At 57.3% G+C, this 11,879-nt stretch overlaps 2 protein-coding genes across 2 annotated transcripts; one reads left to right on the forward strand and one right to left on the reverse strand.

Annotated features, from left to right (window-relative positions):
* Positions 1–513: 513 nt before the first annotated feature.
* LOC118896937 (translation initiation factor IF-2-like) lies at positions 514–5,713 on the reverse strand. The gene is made up of 4 exons (XM_036855585.1): positions 5,612–5,713; positions 5,329–5,553; positions 1,605–1,784; positions 514–548 (listed from the first exon to the last, which is right to left on the reverse strand). The coding sequence occupies exons 1-4, from the start codon at positions 5,711–5,713 to the stop codon at positions 522–524; spliced, it is 534 nt and encodes a 177-aa protein (XP_036711480.1). The 3' UTR covers positions 514–521.
* Positions 5,643–11,176, forward strand: SOX7 (SRY-box transcription factor 7). The gene is given in 3 exon segments (XM_036856295.1): positions 5,643–5,946; positions 5,949–6,086; positions 9,439–11,176. Coding segments are annotated over 3 exon segments (1,161 nt in total). The 5' UTR covers positions 5,643–5,849; the 3' UTR covers positions 10,365–11,176.
* The last annotated feature ends 703 nt before the right edge of the window (positions 11,177–11,879 follow it).

The raw sequence follows: 11,879 nt of genomic DNA on the forward strand, positions 1-11,879 counted from the left end.
AGCTGAGTAACTAGCCTTTCAATGGCAATTGACTCCTTGCCTATTGGCCTTACTATACCTCAAATTTTCTCTTCATATACTACATTTTAAGACAGAATGACACCCAGTCCCTGCCCTAAAGGAACTTAAAAGTTAGTGGTAGTGGGAGCCTTAGCCCAGTAGGGCCGGCAGCTTTCTGTTTCGTGCCGTGTGCACTGCTTATGCAGGTGTGGTCACCTGTGAAATCTCCGCCGTCACGCACGTCTGTGCGCTTCTCTGTGGGCACACTGTACTTCAATGAACATCTGATTAAAAAAACAAAACGTAAAACAATGGTAGCTTGAAATCTGCCCATTAAAGCAGTCTCATAAGCCAGACAAGTGTCCTTGGTTTCTCACAGCAGAATTGTTGGCTGATGACAGACTGCTTCTGATGAGATCGCCATCAGTCCTGCCTCACGTCACTCAGTATCCTGACGTGTGTGCACCTCGGCTCAGAAAAGACTTACTTTCCATTTTGTATTATTTACAGGCGGTTTCTAGTCAATTTCTCTTCTTCCTCTTAGGCATCTGGAAAGAAGAGGCAATAGGATTAAAGAGATCGAACATATGTCCTTAAACCAACTCTTAGTTTCTCTTGTCATCTGTTGGTTTTTCCATTTAAATTTGTCAGAATTTAACTTCTGACCAATTAAATAAAGATCGTTTCAGTGCAGTAATCCTGCACACGTGCTCCCTTACAGAAGGAAATCTGATCATTGTTCAGAGTGGAGCGGGAGAAAATGAATGTAGCAAAGGTTTGTTCTTGGCTTGGAACTCTCCTGGCCCTCAGGGCTAGGAGGAAGCAAACACAAATCCCAGGATGAGCAGAGCTTACCGCGGTGCTGTCCTCGGTGTGCACACAGCACAGGCAAGCCCGCCATTGGTTCCCTGGGCCTCCGAGGCGCTCTACCCTGTGCACTGGCTAAGAGGCTTGCTCAGATGTGCTCAGCCAGTAGTGGCAGATGGGACTGGACTTATGTCTTCTGGCTCTAAGTCAGGATCTATCCACCATTCACTGGCAGACATGACTGATCAGAGACGAGCACACACATGTAGAGAGGGCATTGTATAGTAACCGGAAAGTCTGATCTGGGGAACTTGGGTTTCTCTACCCCAGTGTTTTGTTACTATAAAGTCCCTCTTACAAAAGAGTTTTGATGTTGCCAGGGGGTCTACACTACCCATGCTCAGAAGCAATGTCATCTGAAAATCCTATTCCTTTCCCCCTAGTCCCCTGTAGAAAAGCTCTTAAACCTAAGACACTGTGAAACTCTGTCCAGGTTTCCTTGTGTCCACTCAGGTAAGCCCCCAGATATATCTTAAATCTCTGCTGTGTGGTTTAATCCCCCCGAATTATTCTAAATCTGAGACCTTGACGAATTTCTCCTAAATGACTATGAAGAGATTTCTGTGGGTTGAAAGAGAGGAACTCTGCTTCTTGGAGGGAAGCCAGGCGCGGGGCCGGGCTGGGTGCGTGGAGGGGAGAGGAGAGGGCAGTCAGCAGGCCTGGACGAGGTCTCCTTGCTCTCCAGCATGCACCTTACCCGTGGCCAACAGGGTTTACCCATTTGCTTTTCACCTTACCTTGAATTTCCAGTGCCCTTTGGATGAGGAAAGGTCCAGTGGAACTTGAGCGATGGGTATGGAAGGGCACACAAGCAGGGGGAGACGCAGCAGCTGGTTAGAAGCCCTTCTCTCTGGCGTGGGGCTCTGATTTGAGCTGGAAGCTGACCCAGGGTAGCCCCGGAATGGGGAAGCAGAGACCTGAGGACGAGAGATGTGTATTCAGGTCTCTGCTGTGCCACCTGCCTCATCTGGGAATTGGCTTACTACTACAGCCTGGGCCGCCCAATCCACAGAGGGTTGTACAGAGGCAAGGATGAGCTGGGAATGACCTTTGCAAAGACAGTCAGTCGAGTACAGATAAATCAGTGTGAGCAAAGATGATCGCGGTGATGATGATTTCAGCCACCAGCCAGATGTGAGGGACAAAAAGCACCAGCAGGCCACGTGCACAAAACCGTTGCAGAGAGGAGGGCTGGGGGCCACGGCACCTCCAGCCTGGCACAGCTGCCAGCACGTGGTCCTGCGCAGGGCTCCAGCGCCAGGGGCCAGGGCTGGAGTCGGGTCGAGGCAGGAATGCGTGCCCTACTCCCTTCTTTCTCCTTCCCCGAGAATCACCGAAACTCTTCAGTTTGGAATAGAATAAGGAAAGCTCCTCACGGGGAAAGTTTTGTGGGCTCGACCCTATTAATTTTATATTTAGAATTCCATCCATTCATTACTTTACCATATTTCACAGTTATTTAAGTGTACGAGGTTCTTTCACAAACACCACATCAGTAATCCTGTATTATCCCCATTTTACTGGTGAAGAAACCGAGGCTGAGATCAGCTGAATGAATGATCATCACACTGCTAGAAACTTGAGGCAACCGGTTTCTGACTTCAAGTCCTGTGTTCCTGTAAACCCTGTTCAGTGAACTAGACCTAAATGAAGGTGGGAGGGAGGGGAGAGATGGGGGAAGGGAGGAGAGAGGGGGGAGATTAGAAAGGGAAAGGGGGAGGGAGGGAAGGAGGGGAGAAGAGAAGTACAGAAGAAGGAAAGGGAAAAAGCAAAGGAAAGAAAAAAGTCATTTGAGAAAGAGAGCAGCGTTCACACAATACGCACCGCAAGAGTAAGACTCAAGTCTGTGGGCAGGCAGGCCCACTGTGCCCCCGAATCGTCACACGCGGACCCGCCACTCTACTCTCCATGTCTGCGGGAACCCCCATCCCATCCCGCTGCGGGTCCAAGCACCCGCAGGACCGGGCACCGTAGCCCCATAAGTTTCGACCCTTCTTGGCACGGTTGCTCTCGAATTCACCGCGCAGAGTCTCCATTGATGAGCCTCTGCCGGCAACTGGCCGCGGTCCAGGGCCCAGCGCTGGCCAGGCAGGTGTTGGGGGTGCCTCGGAGGACGACAGCACTGACCCTCTCGCTCAGGCCTCCGAGCCCCGGGCTTTGGGGACACCTGAGGTCTATGCGGAGCTCGGCGGACTGAAGGTCGCAGTGACCCAGCATCCCTGAGCGCCGCCCGCGGCAGGGCGCGCTTGCATGAAGTTGCCCAGGTGAATCAATGCAAGTGAGTGAAGAAATAAAGGAATGGAGCGAGAGAGAGCGCCCGGTTCCCTTGTGCACACAGCTCACATGCTCGGGGCGAAGCCCGTGCTGGCGATGTGGAGTTTAACACCCAGGTCCTGCACAGCCCAGGCTCGCGCGCGCTCTCCGGACGAAATGCAAGACATTATTATTGGAGACAACAATCACGACACGTATTCTCTTTGTCCCCGCCCCCGCTGTTTTCTCCATCTTTGCTGTCGGACTCTGGAATCCAACTGGACCGCTCCGCGCTCCCCGGCGCCCGCGCAGCTTCCTAACCTGGCGCCTGGGGGCGGCCCCACCGCGCGCACGCTCTGTTCCGGAACCGCGCACGGAGGGCGCCAGGGGCTGCGAGCCGGGAAGGGGACGCCCATGGCCGGCAAGGGGGCGCTGTCCCCAGAGGCCTCTGACCCTGCGGAGCATCGTCCCGCCCTGGAGCGACGGTGAGGTTAGAAAGGGCAGCAGTCGGTTCCTTTCAGGGGCCCTGGGCTGCCGCGCAAATACCCCTGCGGGGATCCCTTCTCTCCCCCAGCAACGAGCTGCACCCGCGCCCGGGCGCGGCCCCAGTTCCCCGCGGTTCCCGGAGCATTCTGGTCTGGGGATTTTTCTTAAGGAATGTTTGGCAGAGGGGTTCAACACGGGAAACGGCCTAGGCTTGCCAAAGTAGGGAAGTCAGCCTAGACCGCGGACACATTCTCTCCGCAAATCACCCCCTTCCCGCCGGATCCCCGGTGCCAGCCAGCCCCGCCCGCTCCACCTCGGGTTCCAAGATGCTTTCCCGCCTCCCGACACGCACTTTCCAGCCAGCGCTGCTTCGCGCCCCGCGCCCCTCGCTGGTCACCCTCGGCCTGCGAGAACGGCGGGTGGAGGGCCCAGACCTAGGGTGCTGCTACTAGGTCCTGGCTGTAAGGGAGAGGGAAACCTCTCAGTCTATTCTCTGTGAAGTCCGGGGCTCTAGAGGTTGAAAGTGGGACTTAAAAACGGAGAAGTTGCACTTCTCCACCCACTTGCCCGGTCTTAGCCGTGGGGCCCGGTCCGGTAGGGCATGTTCCACACGAGGCACCTGTGAACTCAGTCACTGAACGGGGGACCCTGAAATCCAGGGTTAGAAGTTACGGGATGCACGTGAACAGTTATATTAACATCAACCATCATGTATGTGTGGAGTTTGAGCTTCCACACACAGCCCTGTGAGGTCAGTCTTACCATCCTCCTCCTTTTAGGATTGGGAGAGGAGGCCTGGGTCACGCATGGAGTAACCCACCACTGAAGACAGGTCCTGACTGCAGACCCCACGGTCCTCTCCCAGTGCCACCTCCTTTCAGGGTCGCCTCTGCGGATCCCTGCACGGGGTGGGGGTGGGGGGCACTCAGTAAATATTTGTGGATGGGATTCCAGGATCTCGCCAAGCCTTACGACTGCCCTGTTTTATACAGTAGGATGTGTCTAAGCCGTATCTTCGCACTCATTTATTCATTCACTTATTCTACATTTCCTGAGCGCCTCCTGTGTGCCCGCACTGAAGTGAGAGCCAGGGGAAGAGCCCTACTCACACGAAGCAGCGGGACGCGGAGCTGTCCTCTGAGCAGGGGGTTCGCGTCCGCGAGGGATGGCCCTGAGCTCCCAGCCCGCAGCCCTTCGAGTTGAGCGCAGGCCCAGAACCCGCAGCCCCGTCTACCCTGGGATGTCAGGAGGAGGGGAACTCGGGAGCTCCCGGGTCGTGCCAAAGCCTAGGGGACGCGGGAGGGGAGGGCCGGGCTGACTCTGCTTGGAGGAGAAGAGAGAAAATACGAGAAGGGAATTCCGCGAGAGAAGGGCTAGAGGCGAGGGAGCGGGAGGCCGGGACACCGGAGACCGGGGTGGGATGGGGGTAGGGGTGTGAGAAGAGAGAGATCAGACCAGACAGCAGGGTGAATAAGGGAGAACTGAGGACGCAGACGTGCTCTCCGAGAGCCAGGGAGCCGCGGGGCGTCGAGGGGGCCCTCGGGTGGGCACCGCGGCGAGCCCGACGCGGGATCCAGCCCTTGCCAGCCTCTCTGGCCGCCCACATTGGCTGGGGGCGAGGTTGTCGCCCCTTAGGTCATTTTAGAAAAGCAGTAGGTGTGTTCTATCACAGGCTGGGATTCACGGTCAAAGTCACTCGTGCCCGGCCACCCCCAGCGAAACCTGTTTGGCTTCTATTCTCCGTAGGATTCCACACGCGGGAGGAGCTGGCAGAGCCTGGCCCGCGGAGGCCGCGGCCCGTCGGGACAGGGGGCTGGAGTCCGGCTCCCGCTCCCGGGCCCGGTGGCCGCGGGCGGCGCCCGCCTCCCGGCCAGCGGCACCTGAGAGGGGAGCGGGCGGGCCGAGGGGCGGTCCCGGGGCGGCGGGGCGCGGATCCCCGGGAGGGACCTGGGAGGCGGAGGGGCGGGCCGGGGGCGGGCGCGGGGGAGGCGGCCCTCCCTCCCGCCTCCCCTCCCGGCAGGTCGGAGCCGGGACGCGGCGGCCCGGGACGCAGGGAGGGGGCCCGCGTCGGGAAGGAGGGAGGGGCCGCGCCGCCTTCGAGAGTCATTGGAGGACGCGGCCGCCCGAAGCTGATAAATAAGGGGCCGGGCGGCGGCTGCCGGCCAAGCTGGACGCCCCGAGCGGTGCGAGGGCCAGGTCAGCGCCGGCCCGTCGACGCGAAGCGAGGCGACCCCCGCGCGGCCATGGCCTCGCTGCTGGGAGCTTACCCGTGGCCCGAGGGGCTCGAGTGCCCGGCCCTGGAAGCCGAGCTGTCGGACGGGCTGTCGCCGCCGGCCGCCCCCCGCCGCCGGGGGACAAGGGCTCGGAGAGCCGTATCCGGCGGCCCCATGAACGCCTTCATGGTGTGGGCAAGGACGAGAGGAAACGTCTGGCGGTGCAGAACCCGGACCTGCACAACGCGGAGCTCAGCAAGATGCTGGGTGAGTGAGCGCGCGGGGCGCGGCCCGAGGTCGGCGGGCGGGGGGCTGGCGGCTGGGGGCCGGGCGGGGTGGGCCAGACCCGGCGTGGGGCGCGCGCCGTGCCCGCGAGGTTGGGCATCAGGGCGAGCGTGGGTGTGCGCTCGGGGACGGGGATTCCGAGCAGGGATGCCCGGACAAGGCCCAAAGTGAACCCGCGCGGCCCTCCGGGGTGGCCGGAGAGGCGCACTCGCGGGGACGGGAGCCGAGTTGGGGCCCCGCGCGCACAGACGGGCCGGGTCGGAAAGGCCGCGGCCGGGTGCACCGGGCGTTCGCTAGGCGTTCCGGAGCGGGAAAAACCCTCATTCCCTGCACTCCACCGCGGGCACAATCGCAGAGGGTGGTCGTAACTCTCCTTAACGAATATTCGTTAAGAGAGACCTTGCGGGAACGCATTCCTGCTTTACCTGAATTATTAAACCGACAGCAAAGGGGACTTGATTCGAGCCCCTGTTTCTCAGTCTCAGGAGTGTAGAAAATTTGATTCGGATGCTTAGCGCGGCCAGTGCGGGTCTGTCCTGGAGCCCGGCCGCTTCTCGCGGGCTGCTGTGCGCTCCCAGCCCCGGCGGCGGGACTGGGGCCAGGGACAAGCCAGGCCCGGGAGCCTAGAGAGAAGATGTTCCCGGGGGTTTCTTCTCTCTCCCTTGTCAGGAGCTGAGCATGTATCACCTCCGCCCAACTCCTAACCTCTTTGCCCTTCAACGTGGTTTTTATTCATTTCGACGGATGGGAACTTTTCAAAGCACTTTGTGTGCCCAGCGGGCGCCAGGCCCTGTGAGAAGGGACAGTGTGTGGTCACCCGAGGCTGGCCCTGCCCTCTGCAACCCCACCCGGCCCAGACTGCAGCCTTTTTCCTTTTTCCGTTGGAGCTCGGGGCACCTTCCCCAGATCCGTGGAGTGAGGGCTGACACCCACCTTTGTGCGGGCTAAAGCCACAGGCCCTCCGGCGGAAAGGGTCCCCCTGCAGTTAGGCGCCCTTTCGAAGCAGCTGATGGAGTGCTGGTCTCAAAGAGCCTCCTACCCCCCGGCCCAGCCCCCTGGCTAGCTGTGCCCAGGATGAATTAGTGGGCCAGTGTCTTAGTGAGCCCCTTCCCCCATAAAAAATATTTTAAGTCATACTTTATACTGTGTTGGCATAAAGAAACATATATTAACATATACAATAGTAAAACATTTCTTCAAGCAAAAAGTTTACATTTTTCTTCAGATTTCCAAAGAAATGAAAACACCTTTTTTGTTTGTGGGCCCCTAAAAGTTTTTTTTTTTTTTTTTTTTGGTGTGCCCAGGTGCCATGCCTTTTGCCCAAGCACAGCTCTTGTGACCAGGATAGAGCAGGCCCAGGCCAGGGATGGGAGAACTCAAGCTGGGGAGCCTTGCAGGATTAGGGCTGCCTGCTCTCAGGGAGAGGACAGGCAAAGGGACTTGGGTGACAAATGCTTCCTGTGAGCTGATCCTTGTTGGCAGTTGGCACTTCGGCTTCCAGAGGTTACAGTGCATTTTGCAGGAAAGACACGGATTCCTTCCTGCTTAACCACACGCCCCTGGCACCAGGCAAAGGAAACCAACATGGTGTTGCTTTGAAAAATGTGGACTTTCTACACCTGCTAGTAGGGGGGCAGCAGGATGATCTATTTCCACCCCAAGCCCATGATCTCGCCCAGCCCTTTCCTTTCTGACTTAGGAAAGGGAAGGGGCTGAATGTGAGAGCCCAGACTTTTTTGACTATTAGCTCTGCAATCTTTAACATTAAAAACTTCACCCAGGAGCGCTGGTATTTTTTAATGTTATGGGTGAGAAAGCAGGTAAAGACAGTTACACATTTAGTGCTTTTAAAAATGAACCCATATTTTATGAATAGTACACTATCCAGGTGCACCTAGAAACTAGAGTCACATTTTATATTCAGTCCATAGTCAGGGTGTGGGTGTATCTGGGTCTTAGGCCTCTTGCCACGACTGTGGCCTCAGCCACACTCTGGAAACTAATCGCCAACCCCAAATCTGGAGTTCCTGACACTTTTCAAGTTGCCTTTTTAAGTGAGAGCTAATTGTATTAATTGACAAGTCTGTCGGAATAGTTGGCACACGTGGGCAGCCAGTACACAGCTCTGGACCCGGCCCTGTGCAGAGCGCTCTGGGTGGGAAGTGTGGCCCCTTTCCTTCCAGGGCTTGGAGGCGGGAACTGCCCTCTGGGCTAGTTTGTCTCAGACTTCAGAATACAGTAGAGTCATGGGAGAACTTGTCTAGTTATAGAATCCCAAGCCCACCCTAGGAGGTAACAACCTAAGGGGTCCAGAAGCAGCCTTTAGAAAATCTGCAGCAGGAGGGATGTGCAATGTACTTTGAGAGAGAAAGAGATACCAAAGTGATTCACAAAACAACACGTAAGTGAATAAGGATGAATAGAAAATACATGTAAAACCAGCATTTTCGCACCAGTGGGATACACGTGTGCGATGCTTCTTCAGGAGAGAGTTTTGAGTTGCGTAACATCGCAATATATTTTTTATAGTGAGGAAAACAGAGACCAGGGGAAGGTAAGGGATTTGCTTCTGTACAGGGAGTCAGTGGCTGAGCAGGTGCCCCCTGCCGTGGTCAGAGGGTCCTAAGTAGACAACCGGAAGCCATAGCTTGTGTGCGTGTGCGTGCGTGTTGCATGCAGTAGGGTCCTATTTGACCTTCAGATGTAAGGGATAATCCTCTGATGCCCTAAGTGAGATCCTGTAATTTACATCCATCTGTAAAACTATTGACTGAGCCTGAGTTCCCTGACAAGAAGGCCTGTGAGATTTATGCCACAAATAAATATTATAGTATCACTTCCTGATGGGGCAGCGATAATCGAGGAAGACAGAGTTTTCACTAAAATGCACAAATGATTAGCACTGACCCTCAAAGGGTAAAGGCAGCCCAAATCAATGTTGTAGTCGTGACATGTTTTTGTCCTGTCGGTGACGTTGGGTCAGGTGGGCCTTTCACCGCGAATCCCACACTGTTGATACGTTCGCGTTATCTGGTGGCTTTGACAGGAGAGGTGCCAGTGACTGTGCCTAGTTGGTACGAGCGCCTCGGGGCGTGCAAGCGGGAGAGGTTGGTTTGGCCTCACTGTGCGCGCAGGACGTGGGCTGGGAAGAGGATGCGAGGAGTGCGGTGCGTCCTGTGCGGAGGGGGGACCGCGGGGGGGGGGGGAGGACGGGGGACCGAGGCGGCCGGCGCGTGCATGTGCGATGCTCCGAGGCCCTAGCCGGAGACAGGTGCACGGGCCGCCCCGAGCCGCGCAGAGGCTGAACGCGGCCTTCTCTGACTTGTGTGAGCAGGAAAGTCGTGGAAGGCGCTGACACTGTCCCAGAAGAGGCCCTACGTGGACGAGGCCGAGCGGCTGCGCCTGCAGCACATGCAGGACTATCCCAACTACAAGTACCGGCCGCGCAGGAAGAAGCAGGCCAAGCGCCTGTGCAAGCGCGTGGACCCCGGCTTCCTGCTCAGCTCGCTCTCCCGCGACCAGAACGCCCTGCCCGAGAAGCGGGGCGGCGGCCGGGGGGCGCCGGGGGAGAAGGCGGACAGGGGTGAGTACTCCCCGGGCTCCGCGCCGCCCGGCCTGCGGGGCTGCTTCCACGAGGGCCCGGCCGGCGGCGGCGGCGGCACCCCGGGCAGCGTGGACGCCTATCCCTACGGGCTGCCCACCCCGCCGGAGATGTCGCCCCTGGACGTGCTGGAGCCGGAGCAGAGCTTCTTCTCCTCCCCCTGCCAGGAGGAGCATGCGCACTCCCGCCGCATCCCCCACCTGCCCGGGCCCCCCTACTCTCCGGAGTACGCCCCCAGCCCTCTCCACTGCGGCCATCCCCTGGGCTCCCTGGCCCTCGGCCAGTCCTCGGGCGTCTCTATGATGCCCACCGTGCCCGGCTGCCCCCCGTCTCCTGCCTATTACTCCCCAGCCGCCTACCCTCCTCTCCACTCCAACCTCCACGCCCACCTGGGCCAGCTCTCCCCGCCTCCCGAGCACCCCGGCTTCGACGCCCTGGATCAGCTGAGCCAGGTGGAACTCCTGGGGGACATGGATCGCAATGAGTTCGACCAGTACTTGAACACTCCTGGCCACCCAGACTCTGCCGCCGGGGCCGGGGCCCTCAGCGGGCAGGGCTCGGTCTCGCAGGTGACGCCGACGGGCCCCACGGAGACCAGCCTCATCTCCGTGCTGGCTGATGCCACGGCCACGTATTACAACAGCTACAGCGTGTCATAGAGCCCGGGGCAGCCCGGCCGGCCCGGCCTGGTCGCAGCCTCTCCTTTCCGCGCGGAGCGGAGCTGATGCGCAGCGCCCCGGGGTGGGCGGGTCTGCGCTGCCGACCGGCTCTGCGGATCCAGGGCCCCTCCGCCCGCCCCCTTCCCCGCCCGCCCCGCCCCGCCCCCTGCAGCCTGCGTTTTGAGTATATTCCTTCAAACGAGTTTTCATTGGCCACACCCTGGGAATCAGGCCCGGTCGTGGCTGAAAGACGCTGTTTCCCGGGAGAATTTTCACTGACCTCTCCTCCCAGTCCCGGAAACAAATTCGGGAAAAGCCCAGAAGCATTCGCATCTCTCCTGCTTCTGACACAGCCGCAGGGGTACAGCCGTCCTGACCTTTGGTCGTCCAGGTGAGGAGAGCCCTGGGCTAAGATTCAGGGGACCCGGGATCCAATCCCAATTCTGCCTCAGGGGGCTGGTGAAACCCGACTCCCCTCCCCTCCCCTTCCAGCCCATCCCCCCCATCTGTAGAGTGAGGGACGAACTCCGCATCTAAGGTCCCCTCTGCTCCAGGGTTTTCTGATTTAGGATTCTCTCGAGGCTAACACAGGAAGATGAAGTTGGCCTCAGTGAGCTCATTCACGTGCAACCTGGTGACGATTCCATGTACAGCCCAAGGACACCAGGCTGCACTTGGTCACAGTCTTCCAATATGATCATAGTCTTCCAAAAGGACGCTTTGAGAAAGAACGCTCACCTTGATTTGGGAAATTAACCCCTGGGGTTAACTGCATCACTGAAAATGAGATTGAATTCAAGATTTAAAAAAAAGCAAAAAAAAAACATATTTTTTTAGACAAGTTCTTTTTATATTACACACACATTTCAAGAGAATATACACAGCCTGAATATATACAGTGTGTGTGTGAGACACACACAGCACACACATCTCCACGCACAGCCTGAATCAGACACTCTTTGCTGTCCTTGGCAGCTTCTCGTCAACCCTCTGTTCCTAACAACCCAAAGAGCGGGGAACTGGAAAAGAATTTCAGCACAGTACCATCACTTTCTTCCAATCTGAATGTGTTGATTTCTTGAGCAAAATTTCATCACTCTCTCCCTTCTGCAGATGCAAAAGGATCTTCCTTCCTGCTGTCTCCATCTCCCTTTCCCGGAATTTCTTTTTTCTCTTCTTTTCTGCTCATTCTCCACCCCTGAATTGGCCACTAGTTCAAAGATTCCTTGACTTAAAATTGCAGGCATGATTCCTATGGCAGAAATGGGAATTTGTTCTCCTCACCAGCCAGCTGGTTCTTTGGGTAACATCTTCAGCCCACACATCAAAGGAGCTTCCCTTTATTATACTTACTTCCCAAAGAACAGAAATGCACTGTGATTCAGAAAATATTTCTGAGCCCTGACCCCATCCCCAAAGCATTTCCATCCTTCCCCCAAGCCTCCTTTGAAGGAACATACCTATCAGTGTGCTAAAAGACAGTTGTTTGTCTTTTGATTTCAGCATATTATTGCC

Source organism: Balaenoptera musculus, chromosome 6 (genome assembly GCF_009873245.2).
Source record: "Balaenoptera musculus isolate JJ_BM4_2016_0621 chromosome 6, mBalMus1.pri.v3, whole genome shotgun sequence".
Lineage (NCBI taxonomy): Eukaryota > Metazoa > Chordata > Mammalia > Artiodactyla > Balaenopteridae > Balaenoptera > Balaenoptera musculus.

Bases quoted from the DNA above. Each gene is read 5' to 3' on its own strand.
- LOC118896937 (XM_036855585.1), bottom strand. From the start codon at position 5,713: ATGACTCTCGAAGGCGGCGCGGCCCCTCCCTCCTTCCCGACGCGGGCC. The intron at 5,554-5,611 runs GCGGGAGGGAGG...TCCGCCTCCCAG, and splicing joins CCGACCTGCCGGGAGGGGAG to GTCCCTCCCGGGGATCCGCG. The intron at 549-1,604 runs GTAAGGTGAAAA...TCTTCTTTCCAG, and splicing joins AAGGGCACTGGAAATTCAAG to ATGCCTAAGAGGAAGAAGAG.